General features: G+C 40.2%; 2 protein-coding genes across 2 annotated transcripts in view; one reads left to right on the top strand and one right to left on the bottom strand.

The window, feature by feature from the left end:
* KCTD19 (potassium channel tetramerization domain containing 19) overlaps window positions 1–541 on the bottom strand; it is a 28257-nt gene extending 27716 nt beyond the window's left edge. Inside the window, exon 1 of the mRNA XM_021705619.1 lies at window positions 536–541. Coding sequence (XP_021561294.1) covers window positions 536–541 — 6 coding nt within the window. The remainder of the gene's footprint in view (window positions 1–535) is intronic.
* A 1512-nt stretch (window positions 542–2053) lies between these two features.
* The window catches only part of LRRC36 (leucine rich repeat containing 36), a 43653-nt gene continuing 30383 nt past the window's right edge, over window positions 2054–15323 (top strand). The window contains exons 1-2 of the mRNA XM_044922236.1: window positions 2054–2126; window positions 14282–14409. Of these exons, the coding sequence (XP_044778171.1) occupies window positions 2057–2126; window positions 14282–14409 (198 nt within the window). The 5' untranslated portion in view covers window positions 2054–2056. The remainder of the gene's footprint in view (window positions 2127–14281; window positions 14410–15323) is intronic.

The raw sequence follows: 15323 nt of genomic DNA on the forward strand, positions 1-15323 counted from the left end.
AAAATTCTACCTTAAAAAGAACATAAAAGAATTCTAAATAAAAATTATGCATGGTGGGGCGCCTGGGTGGCTCAGTCAGTTAAGCGACTGCCTTCGGCTCAGGTCATGATCCTGGAGTCCTGGGATCGAGTCCCGCATCGGGCTCCCTGCTCAGCGGGGAGTCTGCTTCTCCCTCTGACCCTCCTCCCTCTCGTGCTCTCTGTCTCTCATTCTCTCTGTCTCAAATAAACAAATAAAATCTTTAAAAAAAAAAAAAATTATGCATGGTGAAGCAATTGGGGTGCAATGTACTGATATTTATAACATTTTGAAATGCATCAAAAAACCAATATGCATTGGTAAAGGGATGGACAGATGGACATATGATAAAAACAAATATAGCAAGATGTTCACTGTAGAATCCAGGCAGTGGGTATATAGTTCGTTCAACCTTTCTGAATCTTCCAAATTTGCATTAAAATGTTGGTGGGGGGGGAAGAGTGTTAAATAAGAGTTGGTTGCTCAAGAGAGGAAAGGCTCACTTCTCCAACAAAACCTGCATCTTCTATTTTGATAGCTGAGGAAGGAAAATAAATGGCATGCAACAAAGAAGTGGGTGGAGTTCCTTTCTCTTATAATAACTGGTCTAAATAATTCAGAAGAGCAATTATATATGCCACATTTGAGGCCAGAAGAGTTAAAGGCACCATGAGAAAGATTACAAATTTTTAAATGGTGTCATGATTCACAGAAGCTGAGTAAGAAAAGCCAATCTAACCAACTAATCTAGACTTTTGAGTCCCGGCCCTTTTAAAAATGGCTACAGCTGAGCATGACAAACTGATGGTAAATAAGGGCCCCACCCAGACCAGAAAGCATAAAGAAGCAAGAACTCTTGATTTTGCTTTCTGTTCTTCTTGAAGGTGACTAGCTGGTTGATAGCTCAGTGTAAGTGCTCCTACTATGCAGATTTTGGCTGCCAAAGAAGACCCACTCCTGGAAGGTGAGCTACAGTTCTGTTCTCAGTCCTCTTTTCTTATTAAGGATAGGCTTTGACAAGTGTCTTTGCTCAAGAGTTTGCCTCCTTCTTACACATACATGTCCCATCCACAGGTGGGCTCTCAAGAGATGCCTGCTGGAGTGAGGGTAGGGGCTAAGGATGTGGCTGTTCTTTCTAGAGTTTTCTTTCCAAAGACTGCACAGGGTTTGTTAGAACTATCCCAGCCTGGGGAGACCCCTCGGTCAGAGGCAAGCTTGGGGATCTGTAGTACTTGAAGGGCAAAATGCTTCTTGCCAGACTGCCTACAGGAAATGGGGTAGCCCTCGCATAATCTTCTGCAGCCCATTCCAAAGAGTATCTCTCTTTTCCGCACTGATCCTCCCTCCCAAAGGAGCACCTTCCAAATAAATTTCTAGAGCTATAACCACCTCATGATCTAAAGACAGGACTTCAACTCCTCAGAGCCAAGTTCACCAACGATTCAGATCTGGGGCTCCCTCCCTATCATGCCTCAGAGAGCTGCCCCCGCCCCCATCCCCACCCCCTACCCCTCTCATTTGGATCTGGACACCTCCCCCACCCCATTTACCCGCCGGCCACTGCCTGGTCTCAGAGTCAACAGCTCCAAATGCTGAGACAAGAAGAGCTTCACCTTGTCAAGAGGCACAACTCCACCTCTCAGAAGCCCCCCAAAACCTCAGACCTAGAACACTTCATCCCTCAAAACAGGCGCATTCTTCCAATCCCTCTGAGCCAGTCCCCAAACCCTTCAAAGCTGGGACCATATCCCGCCCCATGTCCCAGAGCCAGGTCCCTAACCCCATAGCCCTAATCTTTGGCCACATCACCTCCCCAATCGCCGTTTTGGTGTTTTTGGCGCCCCCGCCAGGGCGGGATCCATACCATAGTCCGGACGCCTGAGGCGGGTGGGCGGGCGGGCGGGTGCGCGCGTGATCACAGCACTAACGGCTTGGGGAGATCGGCGGCACGCGCGGTGGGGCGGGGCCTGCGGCGGGGGCGGGGCCTGGAGTGCGCCAGCCTGTCTCGTGGACCGAGACAGGTGAGGGGCGGGCGGGGATGGCGGAGCAGTGGGATCTGGACGAGGAAGGCGTCCGCCGCCTGGGGGCGCTGACTCTGGAGCAGCCCGGTAGGGCCAGGCCGGGAGGACCTGGGCCGGGAGCGTGGGGACTGAGGCTGAGGGGAGAAAACTGAGGTAGAGGTGGGGGAACCTGAGGTAGACGCGGCGGAATGGCGGCGGAGGAGCGGTCCCTGAGATGGAGAAGGGGTTACTGAGGCGGAAGAGTCACACTGAGGTGAAGGTGAACGACGTGAAGTAGCCTGAGAGTCTGGGGAGGAGGGCGAGGAATTGAGGGAGACGAACGGAGTCTGAAGTGGAGGAGAAAGTAGATTAACGGGACACTGCGGCCGGAAACAGAACTGGACAGAGTCTGAGCTAGTGGAAGGAAACGGAGCCCCAAGAGGGGCATTGGCGGGAGAAGGGACGTGCTGAGAAGCGCCTTTGAGGTGGCGGTGCTCTTGAGGAAGGCACGAAGGGCGTTCGTTTTGGCATTTTCTGAAATTTCAGACCCAGGAGGGTTTTTCCTGTTTGGGGTAAAATGGGAAAGGATGTTCCCTTATCAGTCCCTCTCTTCGTTTCGTCTCCGCCTCAAGAACTTGGCCATTTCTTTGATCCGTCCGGATGTGTGGCCTCCTTTTAAGAGACACTCAGAAAGGGGCCTCAATTGTGAAAGCAATAGCAAGCAGCTAGCTGGTCTCTCAAGGCGCTGGAGAGAACTGGCTGAGCAACTGCTGACCCCAACTTTGACCTGGGCTCTGATTCACAGAGCTTGTTTTCTGAGTTTCTAAGGAGTAGAAATGTTGGGAAAGTTTTATCAGCATTCCTAACTCAGCTTTTACCCTTATTAAATTTACTCTATCCTTAATGCCAGGCCCTGTGTTAAATGCTTACCCCCCACCCCGCAATATTTAATCCCCATAACAGGCCTGTAAAGCAGATGCTGTTATTGTGCCTATTTTACAGATGGGTTAAAATTAAGTTTAGTCTCCTGCCCAAAGTGACACAGCCAGGGTTTATTAACCCAGGACTCTTGAGTTCAGAGCCTGTGCTCTAACCTTTACAAAAAGTTGCCGTTCTTGCTTCCTCTAGTACTATTTATTTGTGGGATATGAAATAATTGGTTTTATTTTGTTTAAAAATTATTTCTTATTTAAAATTTATAAAAACTAGTGCATGCTAGTAACAAACATTACATGAATGAAGAGGTTATTAATCTTTCCTTCCTCTGGAAATCTCTCCACCCCCAACCAAAGGTAGTGGTGTGGTGTGTATATGAATAGACTGCAGATATTTCAGGTTTGTTTTTTCTTTTTCAAACTACTTTGAGCTCTCCTGTTTTACAAGTTAGCTAAGAAAAGCTTTATTGGTTTGACACACTTTTGTACTTTTTTGCCTTTAAAAAAATGTTGATTTAGTTTTATTTGGTTGGGGGTGGGGCATATACTCCTTACATTCTCCAGCTATAATGGCACATGGCAGATTTTTTTTGCTTGTTTTTGTTTCCTTGTTTTATTACAGTTGTCTGAATAACAAGATTGTGCTCATTCTGACAATTCAAACAATGCAAAACTAAAGTAAAAGAATATTCTCCCCTCTCCCTCTTTCCATACCTTTTCCATACATCTACACATAGGTATTTTTTTTAATGTATAAGCATATCTATTATTTGGCAATTTGCTTTTTTTTGACTTATCAATAAAACATACTTTAATGTGCTGTTATATGCATTATTAAATTAAGTAAAAAATCACAGTGGTCATCTTTGGGGAGAAAGGCTTTTATTCTGTACTTTACTGTTGGAATTTTCTGGCTATGTAATAAGTGTTATTTTCTTTTTAATGTCCAAAGAGGTGATCTTGTGGTGCAGTTATAGACTGTTTTGTATGTTTGTTTTTTTGTTATATTTCCCTATACTAAAAAATTCCCATAAATGTTTAAATTATCCTTTGTCATGCAGAAAATTTTCACCTTAAGGGAGTCAAGTTTATTTTTCCTTATGATTTGTGATTTTTTGGTCTTATTTTTGAAGTTTTTCCCTACACTGCTGAATAACATTTTTTTCCTAAAAATTCTGCTGCTTTGCTCTTCACCTTAAGTCTAATCTACCTGGAATTTATTTTTATATACAATGTGTGATTTGGTATAATTGTATTTTTTTTATACTGATCTCCAGTTTCCTCAGAACCTATTTATAGTATCTCTGCTATATTCCAAGTTCCTTTGTAAATGTGTAGGCTCTCTGTTCTGTTCCACTGTTCTGTTTGTCTATTCCTACACCAGTATCACACTTTTGTAACTACTGTGGCTTAACAGGTTTTGATAACTGGTAAAGTCAGTGCCCTCCTTCACTTTCCTCTTTTTCCTTCAAAGTTGTCTAGGCTATTCTTAGCCCTTTATTCTCTTTTAGAATCAGCTTGTCAGTTTTCATCAAAGCATTTTAAGCAGGGATGTGTCCTGATCTAATACTTATTTTTAAAATATGACTCTCACCCATTAGAAGCCTGTTACAGTAGTCCAGATAAGAGATAATGAATGGCTTGGACTAGGAGGATGACAGTGGAGATAAAAAGAAGTGGACAGAGTCAAGGTGTATTTTGTGGGTAGATAGGACAAGACTTACCAAAAAAATTGAATATGGGAGTTGGGGAAAGGGAAGATTCAAAGATAAAACTTAAACTTGGTTTAGGTTATTGCTGGGTGGATGATGTTGCTATTTATTTAGAGAGAGCACAAAGACTATGGGAAATATTGGCTTGGGGAAGGCGAATCAAGAGTGCTGCTTTGAACATGTTAAGTTTAAAATACCTACTAGACATTCAAATGTGAAATTTTTAGTAGGCAATTGGATATACAAGTCTGGATCTCAGAGGAGAGAGGTCAGGGTTAGAGTTGTGAATTTTGGGAGACATTAGCAAATCAGTAATACTTAAAGTGATAAGAATGGGTGAACTCACCTAACTAGAGAATGTGGATGGAGAATAGAAGAAGGTTTAAGACTCATCTTGGGATATTTCAATCTTTAGATGTTGAATAGAGAAGGAAGAACTTGGTGTCTTGGAATTTAAGAAAGGGTAGTGTATGAAGGAAGTAATGGTCAGCTGTGCCAAATGCTATTTTTTTTTTTTATTAGAGAGAGCACACGAGAAGGGGGAGGGTCCGAGGGAGAAGCAGACTCCCCGCTGAGCAGGGAGCCCGATGCAGGGCTCGATCCTGGGACTCCAGGATCATGACCTGAGCCGAAGGCAGTCGCTTAACCAACTGAGCCACCCAGGCGCCCCTGTGCCAAATGCTATTGACAGGCTAAGCAAGCAGAGAAATGTCTGTTAGATTTGGCAACATGGAACTCATTGGTCACTTTAACTAGGGGAATTTCGAGAGAATGGAGGGAAGCCAGGCTGGGTTGGGATGAAAAGGGAATAGTATGTGAGGGAGAAGAGCTAGTGAAGGTAAGACCTTTCCTTAGAAATGTGGCCATAAAAGAGAACACAGAAGTGGAATACTAGTTGGGGGATATAATGTGGGATAAAGAACAAGTTTTTAGTGGGTTTAAGATTTTATTTATTTATTTTTATTTTATTTATTTATTTGACAGAGAGCACAAGCAGGGGGAGGATTAGAGGGAGAGGGAGAAGCAGGCTCCCCATTGAGCATGACCTGAGCCAAAGGCAGACACTTAACTGACTGAGCCACCCAGGCACCCCAAGAACAAGTTTTTTAAAGACACAATATACTAGAACATATTTGTATGCTGATGATAATTATTTGGTAAGGAGAGAAAATATATAATTATGTACTTCTTTCGCTTTTAAAAATAATTCAGTTATTTATTATATGGGTAATATAATTATTGTACAGTGAAAAGTGAGTCTTGACCACCCCCTTCCCTGGCCCTGACCCAGTTCTCCTGAAGACAATCACTATTACCAATATCTTGGATAGCTTTCCAGAAATATTCTCTACCTATATCACTTATAATTTTTTTATTAATGGCAGTATATAAATATATACAAGAGTAGAGACAACAGAATAATGAACTCCCATCACCCTACCTCAGCTGGTATTGTCAATTCATGGCCAGTCTTCTTTCTTCTGTACCTCACCTAACTTCTACCCACGCCTAACCCCCTGCACTGTTTATTTTGAAGCAAATCCCTGTCATATGATTTAACCCATATATATTTTAATGTATATATCTTCAAAAGAGAACTCTTTTAAAAATAATAATCACTTATAAACCTAAAAATATTTAATAGTAATTTCTTGATATCATCAAATATGCAACCAGTTTTCTCATTTCACCAACTGTCCTATAAAATTTTTCTGATTCAGGATCTATGTAAGGCCTACTGTAATTGGTTGATATTTGTCTTTTAAAAAAAATTTTTAATTCCAGTATAGTTAACATACAGTGTTACATTCATTTCAGGTGTACAATATGGGGATTCAACAATTTCATGCCTCACCCGTGCTCATCACGACAATTGCACTCCTTAATCCCCATCACCTGTTTCATCCCTCTGGCAACCATCAGTTCTCAATAGTTAAAGAGTGTTTCTTGGCTTGTCTGTCTGTGTTTTTGTTTTTTCTCTGCTCATTTGTTTTGTTTCTTAAATTTCACATATGAGTGAAATCATAGGTATTTGTCTTTCGTTGACTTAACTTCACTTAGCATTATACAGTTGATACTTGTCTTAAATATTGTTTGAGCCATAGGTTTCCCCTTCTTTTTTTCCTTGCATTTTCTATTGTTCTTAAAGAAACTCGGCCATCTGTCCTGAACAGTTTCTTACAATCTGGATTTTGCTCATTAAATTCCTAAGATGTTTAACATTTTCCCCAGTTCTTGTTCCTATGAATTGCTACTTAAGTGAAGCTTGATTTGATTCAGGTTTGTTTGTTTTTGTGCAAGACTACTTCATAGGTGAGAGTATACTGTCATGAAGTGTATAATTATCTGGTGTTCTTTTTGTGACATCAGCTATTAAACATGACTATGTAAAGTCCACTAATTCATTAGGGATTGCAAAATGATAATTTTCTATCTTTCATTTTTATTAGTTGTAAGACGTATATAAAAAGACATTTCCTATCGGGTGCCTGGGTGGCTCAGTTGTTAAGCGTCTGCCTTCGGCTCAGGTCATGATCCCGGGGTCCTGGGATCGAGTCCCACATCGGGCTCCCTGCTCGGCAGGAAGCCTGCTTCTCCCTCTCCCACTCCCCCTGCTTGTGTTCCTGCTCTCACTATCTCTCTCTCTGTCAAATAAATAAATAAAAATCTTTAAAAAAGACATTTCCTATCAACTCGGTTATCTTGAGGCACAGTTTGTACAGCAGAGACAGGATAAATACTTTTTTTTTCCAGCTTATCAGTTTTTGGAAAAATGTGTTGTTTTCTTAGCATCCTCTAAAGGTAACCAATAAGAGAGTTGTTTTGTTTTCTTAGTGTCATTATAAATTCATGGATTTAAGTGTTTCTGGTGTGTTCTAATCTACTGCAGTTATTATCATAATTGCTGTTGAACTTGTCCCTACTTTGGCTAGTGGGAAATCTTTCAGGCTGACTCTTGAGGCTTTTTTTCAGTTTTACTTATTTGAAACTCTTTCATCATCCCTATAAATAAGCTTTATTAAAGATTATGAATTCAGTTTCCAAGTGAGCTATAAATGGTTTTCCATACAGAGATTATTTACTTGATTTGTTATTTTCATGAGCAAAACGTGTTTTGACCCATTAGGGTTATGTAGCTTATATATTAAAATAGGAAGATTATTCTGTTTTGTTTTTTTTTTTTTGAAGATTTTACTTATTTATTTGAGAGAGAGAGACAGAGATAGCGAGAGAGAGCACAAGCAGGGAGGAGAGGGAGAAGAAGCCTCCCCGCTGAGCGGGGAGCCCGATGCAGTACTCTATCCCAGGACCCTGGGATCATGACCTGAGCCGAAGGCAGACGCTTAACCAACTGAGCCACCCAGGCGCCCCTATTCTGTTGTTCTTGACATCTTTGATGTGCAACGTTTGATGAGATCTCTGATCTGTTTGTCTTCACTGTCTTTATAAACATTGAGACTGCATAATCTCTTAAGACCTTGCACTTCATATGAATCATAAAAGAATATCTGTCACTGTGGCAGTTTATCATTTGAATGATAATTGCAGTTCCTTTAAAAATATTAAAATGTCTGCCCTTCAAAACAGCGGGGAAAGGCATGAGAAATGCTTCAGGGCACTGATAGAAATTATAATTGACCTTAGCTTTTGTCCCATGGTAACAGATTTTTAGGGTACCAGACCATTGCATACTATAGGACTACCAATATGCTGCCCTCAAAGTCAGGAAAAAAATTTTTTGAGATATAATTCACATACTATAAAATTTAATGTATATAATCTAGTGCCACTTAGTTCATTGCGCAACCATTACCATTAGTAGTTCCAGAACATTTTTATCAGCCCCAAAGGAAACCCTGTACCCATTAGGCAGTCACTTTTCATTTCCAGCTTTCCCGAGCCCCTGGCAACCACTAATTTGCTTTCTGTCTCTATGGATTTGCCTGCTCTGGATATTCCATATAAATAGAATCATACAATATATGGTCTTTTATATCTGGCTCCTTTCACTTAGCATGGTATTTTTAAGGTTCATCCATATTTTATCATGTATGGGTACTTCATTCCTTTTTTTTTATTAATAGAATTTATTTTTTAAAGCATTTTTAGGTTTATAGAAAAGCTGAACAGAGAGTACAGAGAGTTCTATAAAAGCTCCCTCTTCCCCCCTCATACTTTCCCCATATCTCCCCTATTATTAATATCTTGCATTTGTGTGGTACATTTGTTATGATTGATGAACCAATACCAATATATTATTATTAACTGAAGTCTGTTGTTTACATTAAGATTCACTCTTTGTGTTGTTTGATTCTGTGGATTTTGACAAATATATAGTGTCATGTGTATACCATTACAGTATCAAACAGAATAGTTTCACTGCCCTAAATATCCTCTGTGCTCCATCTGTTCATCCTTCCCTTTCTACTTAACCCCTAACAACTACTCATCTTTTTACTACTACTTTCTATAGAATGTCATACAGTTGTAATCATTTAATATGTAATCTCTGGCAACCAGTAACTTTTTTTTTTTTTTAAGATTTATTTATTTGAGAAAGAGAGCATGAACGCATGCAAGGGGGCAAGGGGGGAGGAGCGGAGGGAGAGGAAGGAGAGAATCCCCCCCCCCCACCGCCCACCAGCAGGCTCCCAGCTGAGCAGAGTCCAACACAGGGCTGCAAGGCTGAATCGCAGGACCCTGAGATCTCGACCTGAGCCAAAATCAAGAGGTGGATGTTTAACCGACTGAGCCACCCAGGTACCCCCATCCACTAACCTTTTTAAAAAATCTTTTAATTGAAATATAAATGACATACAACATTATATTCGTTTCAGATATACAACATAATGATTTGATATTTTTATACATCATGGCATGTATACATACAATAAATCTAGTTAACATTTGTCACATTACATAGTTACAAAGAAATGTATTTTCTTGTGATGAGAACATTTAAGATCTACTTAGTAACTTTCAAATATGCAATACAGTATTATTAAATAGTGGCCATGCTGTACATCAGTGATCTGTTTACTGTTGCCTTTTTCACAATGTCTTATAGTTGGAACCGTATAAGTATAACCTTTTCAGACTGGCTTATTTCACTTAGCCATATGTATTTAAGGTTCCTCCATGTCTTCCCATAGCTCAATTGATAGCTCATTTCTTTTTATTGCCGAATAATATTCCACTGTGTGGAGGTACCATAGTTTATCCATCCATTTACTTATTGAAGAGCATCTTGGTTGCCTCTAAGTTTTGGCGGTTATAAGTAAAACTGCTATAAACATTCATATAAGCCTCTATGTACAGGTATAGGTGCTATAAATACAGAGGTTTCTGTGTTGACATAAACTTTCAACTCACTTGGGCAAGTATCAAGGCACATGATTGCTAGATCATCTGGTAAGCTGTGTCTAGTTTTATAAGACACTGCCAAGCTGTCCCAGGCGCCCCTAGAGCCACATGGGTGCCCCTGATCTTCATTTTTGAAATGACCTTTTTTTTAATTTGAGTTCTGTCTTTATTTTCAAATCTTCCTTTTCTTTCTGATAATTTTCCTGAGTTTTTCTAATTCTAATTTACATTTTTCAGCAATTTTCAAACTTTTTGGTTTCAGAATATTTAAGAAATATAGGAGTGACATTGTCTTATATTCTTAAAAATATCTTTAATGTCTTAATTGGAGACTTCTAGAGTCTCATATCTGCTTCTGTATTAAATCTCAAGAAATGTATTGGTTGAAAAAAAAAATATATATATATATATATTTTAAAGATTTTATTTATTTGACAGACACAGCGAGAGAGGGAACACAAGCAGAGGGAGTGGGAGAGGGAGAAGCAGGCCTCCCGCTGAGCAGGGAGCCCAATGCGGGGCTCAATCCCAGGACCTTGGGATCATGACCCGAGCCGAAGGCAGATGCCCAACGACTGAGCCACCCAGGCGCCCGAAAAATATATATTTTTTATATATATTATATATTAGTATATAGATTAAAGATTTTACTTCTTTGTCAGAGAGAGAACCCGATGAGTGGGGAGCAGCAGAGGGAGAGGAACAAGCTGGTTCTCCACTGATCAGGGACCCCGATGCAGGGCTCGATCTCAGGACCCTGGGATTACGACCTGAGCCGAAGGCAGACGCTTAACCAACTGAGCCACCCAAGCACCCCTGGTTGAAATATACCTTTTAAAAACGGGGCGCCTGGGTGGCTCAGTTGGTTAAGCTACTGCCTTTGGCTCAGGTCATGATCCTGGAGTCCAGGGACAGAGTCCCGCATTGGGCTTCCAGCTCAGTGGGGAGTCTGCTTCTCCCTCTGACCCTTCCCCCTGTCATGTGTTCTCTCTCTCTCTCATTCTCTCTCTCAAATAAATAAAATCTATAAAAATAAAAATGATGCCTCACACAGATAAGAGGTTCAAAAAGAAGGAAGTATTTTAATAGCCTTGCAGAGAATTGTGGATATTCTTCTTTGATATGACGTGAAAACTGGACAAATGGTAGTTTCTTAAAAGTTGAGTTGTGTGTGGAATCTGAAACTATATCAGCGTGCTTTTTGTACTCTGTTGCATTTGAAATCCATTGGTACATCTTGCATTTAAATGGATCTTTTACCCATGCATGATTTTGTGCATCCGTCATTTGAGAGATACTAATTCACTGAGTTATGTATGTCTTTCAAATGCTGACAAATGTCATTCTGTATAACATATAAAATAAAGTTTTCATTTGTTAATGTCATCAATCTCGGGGCGCCTCGGTGGCTCAGTCAGTTAAGCGTCTGCCTTCAGCTCAGGTCATGATCTCAGGTTGTGAGATAGAGCCCCATTGGCTCTGTGCTCAACTCCGTGCTCAATAGCAGCTTGAGATTCGTTGTCTCTTTCTCTCTCTCTCTCCCTCTTCCCCTCCCCTCTGCATGCATTTTCTCTCTCTCAAATAAAGAAATCTTCAAAAAAATTTTACACAGATGTTTTCCCTCAGGGCATCCACCATACTTTATTATGCAGCAGAAGTACTTCATAAATATTTCTCATTTAGTCACACAAAACAAACATGTGCTCAAAGTTCAGAATTAATAAAATTAACCATTTTTACTGCTTTTTAAAGGACATTCTTAAGTGAAACTGGCTATTTTTAAAAATTGCAGGTATGTGATGGTAAAGAATACTATGACTGGGCGCTGGGTAGCTCAGTCGTTAAGCGTCTGCCTTTGGCTCAGGTCATGATCTCAGGGTCCTGGGATCGAACCTCACATTGGGCTCTCTGCTCAGCGGGGATCCTGCTTCTCCCTCTCCCCCTGCTTATGTTCCCTCTCTCACTGTGTCTCTCTGTTAAATGAATAAAATCTTTAAAGAAAGAACACTATGACTGTGAGTGTTCCTTGAGTCATCCTAAGGCCCCAGTAGTTTTGCTTTTACACCATAATTGCAACAGTGGAAAAGCTAATATTTTTTAAAAGATTTTATTTATTGGGCGCCCGGGTGGCTCAGTCGTTAAACATCTGTCTTCGGCTCAGGTCGTGATCCCAGGGTCCTGCGATCGAGCCCCACACTGGGCTCCCTGCTCTGTGGGAAACCTGCTTTTCCCTTTCCCACTCCGCCTGCTTGTGTTCCCTCTCTCACTGTCTCTCTGTCAAATAAATAAATCTTTTTAAAAAGATTTTATTTATTTGAGAGAGGGAGAGAGAGCATGAGAGGGGAGAGGGTCAGAGGGAGAAGCAGACTCGCTGCTGAGCAAGGAGCCTGATGCAGGACTCCATCCTAGGACTCCAGGATCATGACCTGAGCCAAAGGCAGTAACTTAACCAACTGAGCCACCCAGGCGCCCAGTATTTTAATATTATTATGAAAGTAATTTTTAAAAAATATTTTGATTTTGTGGACCCCTGTACATGTCTCAGGGTCCTTCAGGGGTCTAGGAACCACTTTGAGAACTGCTACATTTTGTTTTTGTATCTTTTAGCTTGTTTCGAAATATTAAGTTACGATTTTCATTTGTGATATATCTTTCCGGAGTGCTTTCATTCTTTAGGGGTAATACTCTCTTTTTTCTTTTATTAACGTCATATAAAATTGGACTGTAATCCTTTCCTGTGGCTCTTTAAGTGCAGTAAGTTTTCCTATACTTTTACATGATAGGGTGGGCCAGAATAGCTTTTCTAGTTTCAGGGTTTTGGAGCTCCCTCTTCTGTTCACAAAGTGGAAAAAAAAAAAAAAAGCTTTAGGCTTCCTGGTATCTGCCATCTTTGCTTCTCTCCCCACTTGTATCTGGACCTTCTCTTTTTTTTGAACCTGTTGTTTCTGTCCCATTCAATGTGGATTCTCCTCCCAGTAATTTCTCCCTGATGTGGGTCTTATCTTGAAAGCTATCTTCAGTTTATTACTTTTTGGGGTTTATAGGGTCCAGACTGCTCTAGCACCTTAAACCTTATTTCATTGCAGTTCCCTGGCACTTACCTGCAAATTGGATCTTGCAGAACCTCCTTCCAGTTTTGATCGCTATTGTATTTAGCCCACCACACTTGCCAGTGAGTTCCTATTGACAATTTTGACATTCTCCTCTTTTTAGTGCTATTAGAAGTCTAGTTGACTTTCTTCCATATATATGAGTATATTATATAAATATATATGTATATACTTTAAAACATAGTTACACACAAATGTACTTTTCCCTCACTGTCATGGAGATCTTTCCATATGATCATCTACAAGTGTCTACCTCATTCTTTTTAATAACTGCATAACAATAATTCACACATATATAGTAATTATAAGTAGTGTTCTAAGTTTTGTATATATATTCATTTAATCATTACAACATCTTATGAGTTAAATACTGTTATTATCCCCATTTTACAGATAAGGAATCTGAAGTACAGAGAGAGTAAGTGACTTGTAGAAAGCCACAGATCTAGTACTTTGTCCGTTGTATCCATCTACTGTTATTTAGGACATCAAGTTCTACTCTTCTGCTGATAGACCCTGTGATCATTTTCTTTTTCTTTTTTTTCTTTCTCTTTTTTTAAACTATCCTAAAACCTTTCTGCAATTGATACCCACGTGTATTTATTATATATCCTGGCAAATTTTTTTTTAGTATAATCTATAGGGCTAAATCCTAGCAGTGGGATTGCTACATTTCTTTTTTTTTTTTTTTAAGATTTTATTTATTTGACAGAGAAAGACAGCTAGAGAGTAAACACAAGCAGGGGGAGTGGGAGAGGGAGAAGCAGGGTGCTGGCTGAGCAGGAAGCCTGATGTGGGGCTCGATCCTGGGACTCTGGGATCACGACCTGAGCCGAAGGCAGACGCTTGACTGAGCCACCCAGGTGCCCCAGATTGCTACATTTCTTTTTAAATTCGTTTTGAGAACTTTTGGAGACTTTTATTACATCCTTCAGGGTGAATAGAAACACAAGGGTGCTATAAAACCAAGGTTTGGTTTCACTGTATTAGGTGATATCACTGCTTTTAAAAGGAAAATCTGGTCTTATGAACCTTGATGTAGGGCCTTTCACAAATGGATTATGGGAGGAAGGAAGACCTATTTTCACTGACTCTGTTTTTAAGCAGAGTTCATAATCTATCTACTGGTGATCTCTTTTCAGAATTGGTGGAGTCTCTTTCATTGCAGGGATCTTATGCTGGAAAAATTCATTCCATTGGTGACGCCTTCAGAAATTTTAAAAACCTCCGATCCTTAGATTTATCAAGAAATTTGATCACAAGCCTGAAGGTAAGTTCTATATTCTATGACTAGTCAGTTCAGCCCAATTTATTTTGGTGGTGGTGGTGGTAGTAGTTGTTTTAATGGGAAGAAATAAGAGAGAGATAATGTCAGCCTGGGGAATATAGGATCTTCCTTTTAAGTGTTTCCAAACTAAATTTTATTATTCACTGTAAAACTCATTCAGCTTTATTCTATGTTTGAAATTTTCTGATATAAAATGTTGGGGAAATTTTTTTTGTACTCGGAAAATTATATTAAACGATCTAAGGCTATAGGACAAAGTTTTTATGTGTGTAAAAAGTTACAAGGAGCACTTGTGAAAGTACATATTCTTAGTTGCTACTCTGAGAGAGATTCTGAGTTAGTCGGTCTGAGTGGGCTCAGGATATACCCGGGGATTCTGATGATGTTGGTACATAGTACAGAAACACTGGTTTAGATTATTTCTGTGGGTTTTTTCAAGGAGGAGGAGGAAATGGTGGCCTTGAAAACAAAGAAAAATGTCTAGATCAGGGTATGGTAGAGCAGAGGGCAAGACAGGAAAGTGGGCAGGAGCAGGCTTGAGCAGTGTGAGGATTAGCAAATACACAAAGAGCTCTACAAACGTAAGTGTGTACACACAGAGGTGGAAGTTTTGTTTTCTTTGTGGTAGACCCCCAAACGGTATTTCCTCCACGTGTTGCCATTTTACCCTTATGTGCCCATCTTGATTAAGCCCTTCTTTGCAAGACTCAAGGTCAAAGACTCACAAATGCTATTCAGGATTAGTTAATGATCTCCTGGATTATGCTGCCAGTTTTGTGCTTTTAAGGGAATACTTGTTCAACAAGACAAGCCAGACCCAAGTCTAAAACAAAGGACCCTGAAAGAGAAGTTCAAGCAAGATTTCCAGCTAGGACTCTAAAAGCAGAAGCTGCAAG

Source organism: Neomonachus schauinslandi, chromosome 16, assembly GCF_002201575.2.
Source record: "Neomonachus schauinslandi chromosome 16, ASM220157v2, whole genome shotgun sequence".
Lineage (NCBI taxonomy): Eukaryota > Metazoa > Chordata > Mammalia > Carnivora > Phocidae > Neomonachus > Neomonachus schauinslandi.